Source organism: Cyprinus carpio, chromosome A1 (genome assembly GCF_018340385.1).
Source record: "Cyprinus carpio isolate SPL01 chromosome A1, ASM1834038v1, whole genome shotgun sequence".
Classification (NCBI taxonomy): domain Eukaryota; kingdom Metazoa; phylum Chordata; class Actinopteri; order Cypriniformes; family Cyprinidae; genus Cyprinus; species Cyprinus carpio.
This window is the reverse complement of record NC_056572.1, coordinates 18,811,801-18,828,254: the sequence shown is the minus strand read 5'-3', so window position 1 is coordinate 18,828,254 and position 16,454 is coordinate 18,811,801. Positions and strand designations below refer to the sequence as shown.

The window sequence follows — 16,454 nt, the reverse complement described above, 5'->3', positions numbered from 1 at the left end:
ACAACAAAACAGTGTAGGATGAAGTGGATCAGAGCCCTGCACGGACGTCAAATATAGGTACTTTTCACTATAAATTGTATGGGTAGCTTGAATGTAAAACGTTGTCATGAATTCGTTGTATTCCCATTTGTAAAATTAATTGCTGCAGGCTAAACCGATCTTATGAAAGTGCGTATTTTTCTGCTTTTATTTGGCATAATATTTATAAGCAGAAATTGATTTTGGCATGCAAAAGACTGATAAATTCATAATTAATGTCATGGCTGGTTCAGTCGACAGAAATATGGGACACACTGGCCTATAACAACTGCTGAAATGTTTGCGGGGCAAATGCCAGGTCAGTCTGAGCGCTCATGGTACGCACAGTGCGTACCGCCGTACACCTGCAGGCGCCACTGCTGTGACCCCTCTAAATTCAATCTAACACCAACCTGACATGGAGAGGCGCACGTCTCCCCTTCTCCTCTATCAACGAACCACGCCTCATGCTGCCTTCTAACGCCGGCCATATTGACTATTTTAGCTAATCTCCTTGCGGTAGGTTGTAGAGCTTCTCTAACCATCACCGTTATAACAGTGTTGCGTGCCATCGGATATACGGTGATCGCAATTTTGAAATAACAGTGCGCCTTTATCTGGAGTGTGGCTACATATTGGGGGACATTTTCATTGTTTTAGAAAACGCAGTGTTTTCCTGTGGTGAGTTTTTTTCTGATTATTTTTGAGTGTCTTGTCTTGAGCATGTTCTGCGTACGCTTTCTTCTAAGGTCTCTCCTGTCTATAAGCCGCCTCATAGCATCAATCTCCGCAGAAAGCAAAGCATGCGTTTGCTGGTTTGTACGATCCTCCAAGTCATTTTAAAAAGCACGTCTGTGTGCAATAGACAATTTTGTGCAATATTGGACTATGTGCAAGTCCAATAGATACCAATAAAATTTCAAATGATAATGTAAATCAAGCTTGGCAGCTTTGGAGTGGAAGGAAAACAAGTTACTATGAAATTATCGGTGACCTCTATTCAAATCTGATTGCGGCACATGTCTTGGACTGACATGTGGTCGCAACGTAATTTTAATGTTTTAAAATCATAATTGCCATCAGACAGGCAGCCTTGAGTATAATGGCCACTATAAAGGCAGTTTGTTGGGTATCAGGCTACTTGTCTCAGCTGAACTTTCCCCCTCACCCACAGTCTCTAATAAGTTTTACATCTCAATCTGAGTAGATGCTTTTTACTTGCTATTTTAAAGACCCCCCAACGTTAAGAAAAGCGCTGGCAATACCGTGGCATTCGGTCTGCGAAATACTACCAACTAATACATAGAGCCTAATCTCGTAATAGTGTTACTAGACTGCCTGTGGAAATGTTATTAATTAAGGTTAAGTAATGCTTCTAACTTGTTTACTTGACTGACAATGCCCCAATCCTAATATGGACACAGGATAGCCCACAATTTATGAGACATTCAAAAACGCCTTATTAAATTATGTCGTTGTCAGCAGGGACTGCAGTTGGTTTATATATTTAGCAAGGAAGGACATTAGTGTATCAGACGTCGCTACGCAAATTCATGAGAGCATGGGGTTGGTAACATTGCGTAAATTCGTTCATGCATGCAGATTTCAGAGGACTTCAGACGTACCCTAGCTCATCCAACAAAATAAGAAGAATGTAAGCTGCATTTGGGCAGTAGCTAAATGACGCAATTTAAGCTTGCATACCTGATGGTTAAATTCTGGAAGATCTTAACCTTTTCTACTTAATCCCATATCTATATGAACTAATCATTCTAGGCTACAATTTATGTTGGGTTATCCTTATGCCAGATGCTGAATATTATTCATTCATTCATTCATTCATTCATTCATTCAAAATGGGTTTAACAATTGGATGTATTTCAGAGACTGTAAAGTTTTGTAAAGATTGATTCATGACTGCAGACATAGTATTTAGAAGATTTAAAGTGTGATTCCACTCTACATCACAACAGATGTTATTGAAGTGTTATTATACATGTACAGCTATTTGTTTGAGACTAGCTGACTCTACATAAATTAAGCCATTTACTTACTATTACTTACTTAAATTAATGTAAGTTCAACTTATAAGTTCAAAACATGTCTCAATACTTTTTGGCGGTTTTTCCCCATTTGACTGTATCTAAAGTTTTTAAATGAAGAAAGTAGCCTACTTTTGTGATTGGTTTTCGGGCCTTTGTATTAAACTATACATACACGCATGGTGCTGTTTTTTTTTTTCTAATTGTCTAAGCAACTTTATTAATTATATATGGTTTATAAACATTATTTTAAACATTATGCACTTTTCTCAAAGATAGTTGTTATTGTATTAAACTTTGAAGAAACGTGCATAATATTTTGCTCGATGCGCCCTCTTGTGGCCTCAGGATAGAAGCCTGAATGTGGTGGGGCTGCATGTACTGTTCTGTCCCGTACCCACTCTGATTGGCTCGATCGTCTTCAAATCCCTATGAACTGGAAAATCTGTGCAGTTTTACAAAGACTTCATTATAAGGCATGAAAAAAAAAGAAAGAAAGAAAAAAAAACCCTTTAGCCTATATCTCCCAATGTCCCTGAAATTGTTTTGCCTAAATTAAGCTGGTCTTTAGATGAATGCACAAACAACCCTACAAGATTTCAACAAAAATGTATTGGTTGATTATCTACAGCAGGAGGGTCAGGTCTTCAGGTAGAAGAATGTTAGGATTTAAATGATTCATGAAATGTGATTACTTCATATCTCCAAACAACCCTCTATGGACACCTTGGCAATTGAATCGCCATTGGCTCGTACATTTTTTAGTTTACTCGCCAGACTTATATATATACAGGTGCTGGTCATATAATTAGAATATCATCAAAAAGATTATTTATTTCACTAATTCCATTCAAAAAGTGAAACTTGTATATTATATCCATTCATTACACACAGACTGATATATTTCAAATGTTTATTTCTTTTAATTTTGATGATTATAACTGACAACCAAGGAAAATCCCAAATTCAGTATCTCAGAAAATTAGAATATTACTTAAGACCAATACAAAGAAAGGATTTTTAGAAATCTTGTCCAACTGAAAAGTATGAACATGAAAAGTATAAGCATGTACAGCACTCAGTACTTAGTTGGGGCTCCTTTTGCCTGAATTACTGCAGCCATTTGGCGTGGCATGGAGTCGATAAGTCTGTGGCACTGCTCAGGTGTTATGAGAGCCAAGGTTGCTCTGATAGTGGCCTTCAGCTCTTCTGCATTCTTGGGTCTGGCATATCGAACCTGATTTCCAAAGGAAATGCAAAATTTACTTTCATCAGAGAACATAACTTTGGACCACTCAGCAGTAGTCCAGTCCTCTTTGTCTTTAGCCCATTCTGACGCTGTCTGTTGTTCAAGCGTGGCTTGACACAAGGAATGCGACAGCTGAAACCCATGTCTTGCATACGTCTGTGCGTAGTGGTTCTTGAAGCACTGACTCCAGCTGCAGTCCACTCTTTTTGAATCTCCCCCACATTTTTGAATGGGTTTTGTTTCACAATCCTCTCTAGGGTGTGGTTATCCCTATTGCTTGTACACTTTTTTTCTACCACATCTTTTCCTTCCCTTCGCCTCTCTATAAATGTGCTTGGACACAGAGCTCTGTGAACAGCCAGCCTCTTTTGCAATGACCTTTTGTGTCTTGCCCTCCTTGTGCAAGGTGTATATTTTCGTCTTTGGGACAACAGTCAAGTCAGCAGTCTTCCCCATGATTGTGTAGCCTACAGAACTAGACTGAGAGACCATTTAAAGGCCTTTGCAGGAGTTTTGAGTTAATTAGCTGATTAGAGTGTGGCACCAGGTGTCTTCAATATTGAACCTTTTCACAATATTCTAATTTTCTGAGATACTGAATTTGGGATTTTCCTTAGTTGTCAGTTATAATCATCAAAATTAAAAGAAATAAACATTTGAAATATATCAGTCTGTGTGTAATGAATGAATATAATATACAAGTTTCACTTTCTGAATGGAATTAGTGAAATAAATCCACTTTTTGAGGATATTCTAATTATATGACCAGCACCTGTATATACAGGTCCTTCTCAAAAAATTAGCATATTGTGAAAAAGTTCATTATTTTCCATAATGTAATGATAAAAATTAAACTTTCATATATTTTAGATTCATTGCACACCAACTGAAATATTTCAGGTCTTTTATTGTTTTAATACTGATGATTTTGGCATACAGCTCATGAAAACCCAAAATTCCTATCTCAAAAAATTAGCATATCATGAAAAGGTTCTCTAAACGAGCTATTAACCTAATCATCTGAATCAACTAATTAACTCTAAACACCTGCAAAAGATTCCTGAGGCTTTTTTTAAAACTCCCAGCCTGGTTCATTACTCAAAACCGCAATCATGGGTAAGACTGCCAACCTGACTGCTGTCCAGAAGGCCATCATTGACACCCTGAAGCGAGAGGGTAAGACACAGAAAGAAATTTCTGAACGAATAGGCTGTTCCCAGAGTGCTGTATCAAGGCAACTCAGTGGGAAGTCTGTGGGAAGGAAAAAGTGTGTGAAAAAAAACGCTGCACAACGAGAAGAGGTGACTGGACCCTGAGGAAGATTGTGAAGAAGGACCGATTCCAGACCTTGGGGGACCTGCGGAAGCAGTGGACTGAGTCTGGAGTAGAAACATCCAGAGCCACCGTGCACAGGCGTGTGCTTTTGAACCAGAAACAGCGGCAGAAGCGCCTGACCTGGGCTACAGAGAAGCAGCACTGGACTGTTGCTCAGTGGTCCAAAGTACTTTTTTTTCGGATGAAAGCTAATTTTGCATGTCATTCGGAAATCAAGGTGCCAGAGTCTGAAGGAAGACTGGGGAGAAGGAAATGCCAAAATGCCTGAAGTCCAGTGTCAAGTACCCACAGTCAGTGATGGTCTGGGGTGCCATGTCAGCTGCTGGTGTTGGTCCACTGTGTTTTATCAAGGGCAGGGTCAATGCAGCTAGCTATCAGGAGATTTTGGAGCACTTCATGCTTCCATCTGCTGAAAAGCTTTATGGAGATGGAAGATTTCGTTTTTCAGCACGACCTGGCACCTGCTCACAGTGCCAAAACCACTGGTAAATGGTTTACTGACCATGGTATTACTGTGCTCAATTGGCCTGCCAACTCTCCTGACCTGAACCCCATAGAGAATCTGTGGGATATTGTGAAGAGAAAGTTGAGAGACGCAAGACCCAACACTCTGGATGAGCTTAAGGCCTCTATCGAAGCATCCTGGGCCTCCATAACACCTCAGCAGTGCCACAGGCTGATTGCCTCCATGCCACGCCGCATTGAAGCAGTCATTTCTGCAAAATGATTCCCGACCAAGTATTGAGTGCATAACTGAACATAATTTGAAGGTTGACTTTTTTTGTATTAAAAACACTTTTCTTTTATTGGTCGGATGAAATATGCTAATTTTTTTGAGATAGGAATTTTGGGTTTTCATGAGCTGTATGCCAAAATCATCAGTATTAAAACAATAAAAGACCTGAAATATTTCAGTTGGTGTGCAATGAATCTAAAATATATGAAAGTTTAATTTTTATCATTACATTATGGAAAATAATGAACTTTTTCACAATATGCTAATTTTTTGAGAAGGACCTGTATATAAGGAATGTTTGTAAAATGGCAGTTTTTTAAATATCTGAAAGTACACTGTTAACATCAGTCAGTCAAGCATTATAATAATCAGGTATTATTTAATAATAGAATTTAAGTAATTAGAAATAAACTTGATAACCATGTTTGAATGCATATTAGTCATTTTAACTGAACATTTTAACTCCACTGGTGGTGGTGCTTTTTTGGTCATTCAGTGTTTCTGTAAAAAAAAAAAAGTTGGGAATAAAACTAAAAAAAAATACTGATAAGATGATAATGATACGAATTCTACTAATAAGAACTATAAAACGCACTAAGGATTACTAAGGATTAATAAACTGCTGGATTCATGAATATTAATCAGGTTTTGTGCGAACTCGAACTGATTTGCTGAATTCAGAACAGGGACGATAATAGGTGAGTGCTAGCCAATGAGATTGCCTTTTGTGCATTAGCTCCACCCATTACCGGAAAACCCGGCAGTTCTTAAAAGCTGAAGAATTCCAAAGGAACGTCGTTATTTTGACAGGAAAATACAACAAAGTATATCGTTTACATGCATCGCGTCAATTCACTCTCTCTCTCGCTTTCTGTCTCTCTGCGTGTGTGTGAGACAAAGCGACGACGAGTCGTGCGCCTTCACACTGGAGTTTACGCTACGTCAAATGCAGGTGCGTTGCACAACCATTCAGATGAACTGAAAAATAGCCCAGATCGCTTGATGGAGAGTGATGTATATATGTGCTAAACTTATACTTAGCCTCCAACTCAAACACTGGTGATTAAAATATGAGAATTTATTAGCCATTGGCTAATATTAAACATCATTTAGTCACATGTGAGTTATTTACTCGCAATGTTAGAGGGTTGCCATAGTATGAGAAAGGAAATAAAAAATGTGTTGTATCATTTTAACTTAAAGGTACACTAAGCGATTTTTGCCAAACAATGTTGATATATGAAAGCACTAAAACAAACACGCCCATACCCAACGGGACCTCACCACTATTTTGATAACTCCGCCCGTGTACATGGTAGCGATGATGGCGGAATCTGCTATGTCTGCCGGTCGCAGCATATTCAAGCAAAAGCCAACACAGATTAGTTATCAAGAAGAAACAAAGCAACCTTGTCGTCCTATTCCAGGCCTTCCTGCTCCTTGAGGTCTCTCCACCACTGGAAAGCTGCTCCAATATTTACGCTTAGTGTACGTTTAAATAACATGTCAAGGCACACTTATAGTTAAAGAAGTTGTTATTGGTACAGTTTATAAGCCATGTCGGGGACAGTATGATAACTAAATGATACTGCAGTAGGCTGATGTGTCTGCTGCTTTGATTGAGGTTTTATGAAACTTTGTTTTTCTTCACTTCATTTCAAGAAAACATGCTGTTCCCTCGTTATTATAAACTGAGGAAATTGAGATCTTGTCCGAGACTTGATAGTGATGTTCTTTTCATGAGGAAATCTTTTGATATGATTCTTTTCAATCAACTGCTTCACCAACATCGAGTGGTTAATTTGTGAATTCGACTTCTCCAGGAAAGATAAGTTGCTGCAGATCATAAGCGAGTCAGGTGAACAATGAACACCTGAATTGGTCTTGACCCTCTCAAATTAGCCAAGATCCGGGAGTAATATGATATTCTAAGAGCAAGTGTGATCTTAATTATTCATAAAAAATGTCAGACTGATCTCTAACCTATTTGTGTCACATTAAAAGCCTCTCTTTAATAATAGTAGTCATTTATTAGTGTTTCTCTACCACCATAAATAATTAAAAAAAAAAAGAAATATCTTGCCATTGCAGGATGTAGGCTAATGCAGCCTGATGAATGGGGTTTTTATGAAACTGTAAAATGCACTGAATAATACGTTGTTTATATTTATTGCCTTTAAATGTAAATGCCTCTATAAAAGATTTTATTACTTTACTCTGTACAAAGATAATTCAATGCTGGAAAAAAACATTTTCAGTAATAACATTTGGATTTGAAATCAAAATAACGGATAAATGTTGTGTGTGTTTGTATAGCTGCAAACATGAAAGTACAATGAGCCTGTGTTGCACAACATACATACCATGCACAACTGCATACACACTACAAATGGATGTGAGAGAAGTGTGAGAGAATCAACTTTCTGTGCATGCTTCGGCTGTGTGTCCATCAGCATGAGCATAACACTGGGTTCTTTTTTGACTTCATGTTGTGCAGAACTGATCACGCACGTCCTGCTCTTTTTCTCATTCATGCATGTTTCTTTATCAGTCTAAAGTGTCATTAACATAGTACTGTTCTTTGCAGATATATTTACAATGATACTACTCCTCTGAACTGAGACAAATACAGTATCTGTCCAAATATTAGGCTAATATTTGAACTTTTGTGATTGAAGCTTAATGGAATTTCTACTTTTGTCTGGTGGAAATATAGAAGAAAGTAGGAGTGTTCTTATTCCTTTTATTCCCTCCTTTTTAGGGGCCTACACTCCTGTAATAGAGGACAAGTTTTTCTTCTTTTCTTGATTACGTGGGAAGGGAGGAGAGGAGACAAAGATGCCAAAACCAGTAAGTATTAGACAACATACATTTTCTTTACTTAAAGTGCCCATATTATAATTTTTTTAAAAGTTCCTATTGTTGCTTTGGGAGTCTCCTACAATTGGTTTACATGCATGCAAGGTCAAAAAACTTTTTTTATTTTCTCAAAATATGCATTTAATATCACCTAATTTTCCAGCAATTGTCAAAAGATTAATTCATAGCAGTTCTAATATTCAGTCTCTCTAAACCCCTCCTTTCCTTGAGCCTACTCTGCTCTGATTGGTCAAATGACCCAGTCTGTTGTGATTGGTCTACCACGTACAGCATGTGTTGGAAACAACCCAGCTGGTCCAAATAAACTGGGTACTGAGCCATCGTTCAAGAGCAAGTGTTTTGTGAATCCTGCATTGAACTCCCTGAGATTGGTAAAACAGTCGTCAGTAAAATGATGGAAACACAAAAAAAGATTTGGGTTGTACTGCAGTGGTACAGTGGGAAAAAGTTCATTTTAACTGCTGATTCTTTGCAGCCTCATCTGTTGGAAGTGAAAATAAAACAAATTTACTTTCACAGAGTAGGACACAGCATCTTCTTGACATGATGTTAACTACATGAACAACCTACAGTGTTTCAGGGCAGGTCAAGTTGTTTGCGGTTGACTAACGTAGAACATTACATGTAGCCGTCTCGGAAGTGGCATTAAAATAATTGTTGACTCATTTAGGCTATTCAGAGTCAATTCTTTCTTTTGGGAGACAATAATAGTGTTAATTTTGTCAGCTATTTTTAATTTAGTCTTAGTCCTGTGTCAAATGTAACTTTTAGTTTTTTTATTATATATAGTCAACTTGTCCTGTTTTAGTTTGTCAAGTATTAGTCGACTACATGTCTGAGAATTTTAATCTAGTTTTAGTCAGTGGAAACGTACACATTTTCGTCATATTTTCATCTTACTATATAATGGTTAAAATAATGAAAAAAAAAAATATTTTGCTCAGTTTTAATTGAAATTATATATACCAATACCAATGTGCACAAATCAATAGAATTTCGACTCGTATGCATGGTTTATTTTACCTCATCTAACGTTAGTGTACAGATTTATAACAGGATATCAATTAGAGGCTAAATAAACACCAAAGACCTCAGATATACATTCGCCCTGTCTACATTATGAAAATTGGCGTAACAAAAACCTGCATTCTAAAAAAACACTGGGTTAAAACAACCCAATATGGGTAGTTTTTAACCCAAGTGCTTGGTAAATATAGGACCGAACATAGTGGTGGGCGATATCTCGATATTTAAAATATGGATTTTGACATATCGTATATATCGTATATATATAGTGCTCCTGTAGCTCAAGTGGTAGAGCATTGCGTTTCGAAGCGCAAGGTTGGGGGTTCGATTCCCCGGGAACACATGATAGGTAAAAATTGATAGCCTGAATGCACTGTAAGTCGCTTTGGAGTAAGTCTGCTAAATGCATAAATTATTAAATTAAATTAAAATTATATCGATATACAGGTCCTTCTCAAAAAATTAGCATATTGTGAAAAAGTTCATTATTTTCCATAATGTAATGATAAAAATTAAACTTTCATATATTTTAGATTCATTGCACACCAACTGAAATATTTCAGGTCTTTTATTGTTTTAATACTGATGATTTTGGCATACAGCTCATGAAAACCCAAAATTCCTATCTCAAAAAATTAGCATATTTCATCTGACCAATAAAAGAAAAGTGTTTTTAATACAAAAAAAGTCAACCTTCAAATAATTATGTTCAGTTATGCACTCAATACTTGGTCGGGAATCCTTTTGCAGAAATGACTGCTTCAATGCGGCGTGGCATGGAGGCAATCAGCCTGTGGCACTGCTGAGGTGTTATGGAGGCCCAGGATGCTTCGATAGCGGCCTTAAGCTCATCCAGAGTGTTGGGTCTTGCGTCTCTCAACTCTCTCTTCACAATATCCCACAGATTCTCTATGGGGTTCAGGTCAGGAGAGTTGGCAGGCCAATTGAGCACAGTAATACCATGGTCAGTAAACCATTTACCAGTGGTTTTGGCACTGTGAGCAGGTGCCAGGTCGTGCTGAAAAACGAAATCTTCATCTCCATAAAGCTTTTCAGCAGATGGAAGCATGAAGTGCTCCAAAATCTCCTGATAGCTAGCTGCATTGACCCTGCCCTTGATAAAACACAGTGGACCAACACCAGCAGCTGACATGGCACCCCAGACCATCACTGACTGTGGGTACTTGACACTGGACTTCAGGGCATTTTGGCATTTCCTTCTCCCCAGTCTTCCTCCAGACTCTGGCACCTTGATTTCCGAATGACATGCAAAATTTGCTTTCATCCGAAAAAAAGTACTTTGGACCACTGAGCAACAGTCCAGTGCTGCTTCTCTGTAGCCCAGGTCAGGCGCTTCTGCCGCTGTTTCTGGTTCAAAAGCACACGCCTGTGCACGGTGGCTCTGGATGTTTCTACTCCAGACTCAGTCCACTGCTTCCGCAGGTCCCCCAAGGTCTGGAATCGGTCCTTCTCCACAATCTTCCTCAGGGTCCGGTCACCTCTTCTCGTTGTGCAGCGTTTTTTGCCACACTTTTTCCTTCCCACAGACTTCCCACTGAGGTGCCTTGATACAGCACTCTGGGAACAGCCTATTCGTTCAGAAATTTCTTTCTGTGTCTTACCCTCTTGCTTGAGGGTGTCAATGATGGCCTTCTGGACAGCAGTCAGGTCCACAGTCTTACCCATGATTGCGGTTTTGAGTAATGAACCAGGCTGGGAGTTTTTAAAAGCCTCAGGAATCTTTTTCAGGTGTTTAGAGTTAATTAGTTTGATTCAGATGATTAGGTTAATAGCTCGTTTAGAGAACCTTTTCATGATATGCTAATTTTTTGAGATAGAATTTTGGGTTTTCATGAGCTGTATGCCAAAATCATCAGTATTAAAACAATAAAAGACCTGAAATATTTCAGTTGGTGTGCAATGAATCTAAAATATATGAAAGTTTAATTTTTATCATTACATTATGGAAAATAATGAACTTTTTCACAATATGCTAATTTTTTGAGAAGGACCTGTATTGTTTATATTTAATTCTCATTCCGCCACTTTGCTTGTTTGTCTTCTCTGTGCTGTGCTCGCCCCCGTCTCCTTGATTTTGTCCCCCCAATTTACTCACCCCAACGCCATCCAAGATATCCATGTCTTTCTTTCTTCAGTGGAAAAGAAATTAAGTTTTTAATTTCGGAGGAGGGGCTCTCTCTCTGCTCGTTCTCTCAGTAACATGCGCGGGCGCCTGTCAGAATTGGCGCAGCAGTCGGTCATCTTATCTACATCACTCACTGATCAAATAAGGCTTTCCACTTATCACTCCACGCCGGTACTGTTACTGAAGGATCCAACACGAGACAACGATGTGGCGCAACCAAACGGTTACATGATTGGCTGGTAGCGTGTCACTCCCGTTTTTATACAGTCTATGGTCACTCCCTACGTTGCTAGGTTACCAGAGAGCGAGTACATTTGTTCATGTAACCAAACTTGCTTCGCAACCTCTGGTTTGTCCATAGACTGTATGGGTTTGTCCCGACGAAGAAAAAAAAATCGAACGCAGTTTTTATTGATATCGATTACATGTTTATCGTGATACACATCGTTATCGTTTTATCGCCTAGCTCACTGTGATTTCAGCGTCTGTCTTCTCACTAAATGAGGATGTGAACACATGAACAACATCTCCAGAACTGCAGTGAGAGTCACTTCATGAGCATCTGACCATTTGATTTCAGTAAAACTAGCGTCATATCACATCATAGACTGTAGTATCACATACACAGAACTGTAACGGTAAACCCGTCAAAATAAAAGTATTTGCCAGAAATCTATTACTAGCCTATTGTTCAGCAGAATGTACATAGCCTACTACTACTACTACTAATATTAAAATGAAACGAACATAATTTAAGGAATAATCACACAACATTTCTTCCATGTATTATTTTTAATAGTAAATCCCCTTTGTTTACCAAAAAATAAAGTTTGCTTAATTTTCAATAATTAAAAGATAAATTAAATGAATGTTTTATGCCTTCATTTGATAACCAGAAAAATGTGAATACACAGAATTTCAGAGGGGAAAAAACATTTCACATAAGGCTATTTTAAGAAAATAATGTAACAAGTTGTTTTTATGCATTTAAATAATTACACTTGCTTAAACACAGAATTAGGTAACAATAAAACATATGCTGAAGAAAAAAAATAAAACTTTTCATAGGGCCCTAAACATGTAATATTTGGCATATTTGTTTTTACGGTAGTTTTTGGGGGGTTATTTTTCCTGTAAAGATATCGAGATATATATCGTATATCGAGATATAGCAAAATATATCGAGATATATTTTTTGCTCCATATCGCCCAGCCCTAACCGAACACATGTTGGGTTAATTTTACCCAGCAAATTGGGTTGTTTATTTAACCAAGCATAATGGGTTGTTTATTTAACCAAGCATAATGGGTTGGTTTAACCCAGCTAACGGGTTGATTCATTTTTACTATAATAAGCTACTAGCTTTAATTTTTTACTTCAGATATTAAATATGTGCTTATGTTTACGGATTAACTTAAATCCTCTAAATTTTTGTAAAATGCTCCACACAACCACTGGTTTGCATGGTAACTTCTTTTATTTTCCGTTTTTTGGACGAAATAAAAAGTCTATCGTTTCATATTATGCTCTATCGTTTATCTCATGGTGTCACAAAATACATTGTTTATGGTTATACCTTTTCATCATTTGGATGACTGCGATCTTTACACGCCACCACGGGGCGTGAAGGGGAGACAGAAGCAGGTGGAGAACGACCAGCCAGGACAAAACGAGGAGCTCGTTCCTAAACGAGGGACTACATTTGTAGCATGGACACACATTTTTAAGCACTGCAGTTTTAAAACAACCGATTTTTAAGCCGTTGAAACAAACTATGGTCTGCCATTCATATTAATCAAACAACAGTGAGAGAAAATCTAAATGACTAAATCACTTTTGTAACTTTAATAAGAAGAAATAAAAAAAAATAATGATATATTTATATTTATTTATAGAATCTATTAGGGATATGCCGGTATCAGATTTTCATGTTGCGATTAATTGCTTATGCTTTTAATATGGTATACCGTATTATCACGATATTGAAATTTATTTTTTAAAAAGTGGTTATAATACAGTATAAAAGGATTAATAATTATTATTTTATTATTATTTTATATAATTATTTTTTCTTAAACAAAAATAACTGAATATTTAAATACAATAAAGCAATACCGAAAAATATATAAAGTTAAATATTTTACACAGATTAATGTGCAAGGAACTATAAAGACCAATAGGTATCACTTTACAATAAGACCTCATTAGTTAATGCTTTAACATTCACAATGAGCAATAGCTACATTTGCTACAGAAGTTATTAATCTTTATTAAAAATACAAGTCTTAGTTCATGTTATCTCATTTAATAACACAGTTGCAACTTTTGATTTTAACAATGTCTTATTAAATATTGGAATACCTAAGATTAATGAATGTTCTGAAGAATTTTTCATTGGCAGTTTGTTTACTAATGAATGAACTAATTTTAACTAATGAAGCCCTAATGTAAAGTGTGAACGAACAATAAAGAATCAAAACACTTTCAAACAATATCTAGGGCATGTTGTAGTCCAGATTAAAATGTAAAAAAAAAAGTTTAAAAATGAATAGCCTATTAAGTCTAAATATTTAAGTATTTGGCACTGTAATGAACACCATAGCAAATCGACAAATCTGAATGTCAATTTAAATCTATTTAAATATGTTTTAGAAAGTAGCGCAGCTGCTTTATTTATGGGGTTTCCAGGTTAACGGCTGCATTTTCTGCAGTTCTGCTGTCAGAGAGTGAATATGCTTTCATTCAGCGCATCTCTCACGTGTTCCCCCATGTGCTTCTCATGCGTGCTTGTTTACATCAGAGTGGCACAGGCATCTTTCAAGCAGTATACAGTGGTGCTGTGCATTTTGACCAGTTGATGGGAAAAGTATTCTTAAAAATGCATCCCAAATTCTAAATAATTTGTAATGTATAATTATTCATGGTAGTTAGAAGTGCCCACGATAACATCATTATATATTCATTACTGTGATATATCGCATTACCGAATACTGGCACATGTCTAGAATCTATACATACAGTAGGTGGCCAACCAAAATGAGCTTTTTACCGCTGTGGGCGCCGCCGCGGATGAGAGGTGCTTTAACCACAAGTTATCAAGCAGTGTATCATAGAGCATTTTCGCAAATAGTCAGCTTTGCCTTGCCAATGTGTTACATTTGATGGTTGCAGTAGGTGGAAAATTAAAGAAAAACACTGTAGTTAAAATATTTAATATTCAAAGATTAAAATTTAGTAGCCTACTTAAGTTATGTGCATTTCTTAGAAAGAATTCAAGCAGGATAAATGTCAAGCCTATGAGCCTGTGCTTATATTTACGCGCACAAATAAAAACCAAACTAAAACCCAGGCCTGGTCCTCTCTCGTCCGTCACTGTCGTCGCTCCTCTTTTGTATCCTCCCGATCTCCTCCGTGGGACTCGAGACCGGTGAGTGGAGCAGGTGTCGCTCATTTCCCAATCACTCCACCGGCCTTGCTCCGTTCCCACGGCTCTCGGCCCCCGCCCCACTCGTCACATACCCCCATCGCCCCTGGCAGGCCGGGGGGTATTCCCGAGACTGCGCATAACTCCCTCCCCCCCTCCCTCCGGGGGGACCGCTCATGGTGGCTGCGGGGACCTGGGGGTAGGACAGACGAGGCGAGAGAAAAGGAGATGGAAGGATGAGGAGCGACAGAGACGAGAGAGGGGAGAAAGGAAAAAAAAAAAAATCCGGTTCCCAGACACACTGCCGCTCGGCCCTCCACCAGCTGTGTGAAGTCTTCCGCGGTGCCTGGCGGCGGCACTGGGCAGCCCTCGGTGGACGGCACGACACTCCTCCGCCGCCCGGTGGACGGCGACGGCTCCTCCGATTTTGGGCAGCCGGCAGGAGTCCCCCGTTCCCTGCTCCTCCTCATATCTTGGGATGGCAGCAGGCTCCGGTCCCCTGGCGAACGGCGCCGACTCCTCTGCTCCCTCACGGACGGCAGCCGCCCCTCCACATCACGGGCGGCCGGCAGCGAGTTCGTCCGTCCCCGGCAAACTCACTCCAGCCCACCGCCTCGAGCGTCCACGGCGCCAGACTGCTACGCCCTGCTCCACGGCACCGCGGATTCACCCCAGCGGCAAGGGATCTTCGGCAGCGCGTCCCTCCTTCCTCCCGGTTTTTTTTCGGCACCAGTGTAACAATATAAACGGGACTGTAATAATAAAATAAACTCCATGAACCGGCGAACACTCAAATAAAACTTTAATGACAAAATAAATACCAAACAGCGCGACAGCCCCTCACGGGCGACTGCTGCACACAAATAAAAACCAAACTAAAACCCAGGCCTGGTCCTCTCTCGTCCGTCACTGTCGTCGCTCCTCTTTTGTATCCTCCCGATCTCCTCCGTGGGACTCGAGACCGGTGAGTGGAGCAGGTGTCGCTCATTTCCCAATCACTCCACCGGCCTCGCTCCGTTCCCACGGCTCTCGGCCCCGCCCCACTCGTCACATTAGGCTACTTATATGGTATTATTTGTATGTTGTATTTTTTTTAAGATTTGTTGGTTTTTTTTGCATGTGAGTTTTTAATTTATATTTAAACATTACTTTAATAAAACAGCATGATTTTTTTTGTCACACACATTCTTTGTTCATTACCTGTCTGTCCTTTAATTTGACAGAGAACTACTTGGGAAAAAGATATCTGTCTGTACACTGATTAAGAAATCGTTGCGTGTTTTATGAATTCTTTCCTTTATTTTAGTGAGGCACTGTATAATTTCACTCCCATTATTTAGGCCTAACTGAAACAAGAAAAGAGTCAATTAAACTTGGCCACGATTTAGCTAAATTATTGAAACTGAAAAGAAGGGATGGATTAATAAAACGTCCTCACACTGTAAGACATTTCAAGTTGGTTAAACTTAAAGCGATAGTTCACCCAAAAATGAAAATTTGATGTTTATCTGCTTACTCAGAGGGCATCCAAGATGTAGGTGACTTTGTTTCTTCAGTAGTACACAAATTATGATTTTTAGCTTCAGGCGTTGCAGTC

At 38.7% G+C, this 16,454-nt stretch overlaps 1 protein-coding gene across 3 annotated transcripts in view; it reads left to right on the top strand.

Annotated features, from left to right (window-relative positions):
- Positions 1–388: 388 nt before the first annotated feature.
- LOC109080004 (radixin-like) overlaps positions 389–16,454 on the top strand; it is a 106,868-nt gene continuing 90,802 nt past the window's right edge. Inside the window, exons 1-2 of one of the 3 annotated variants that reach the window (XM_042756333.1) lie at positions 389–699; positions 8,142–8,230. In XM_042756333.1, coding sequence (XP_042612267.1) covers positions 8,219–8,230 — 12 coding nt within the window. In that variant the 5' untranslated portion in view covers positions 389–699; positions 8,142–8,218. Of the gene's footprint in view, positions 700–5,984; positions 6,333–8,141; positions 8,231–16,454 lie in introns of those variants that run through there. The other 2 variants (XM_042756349.1, XM_042756342.1) reach the window with 2 other exon arrangements.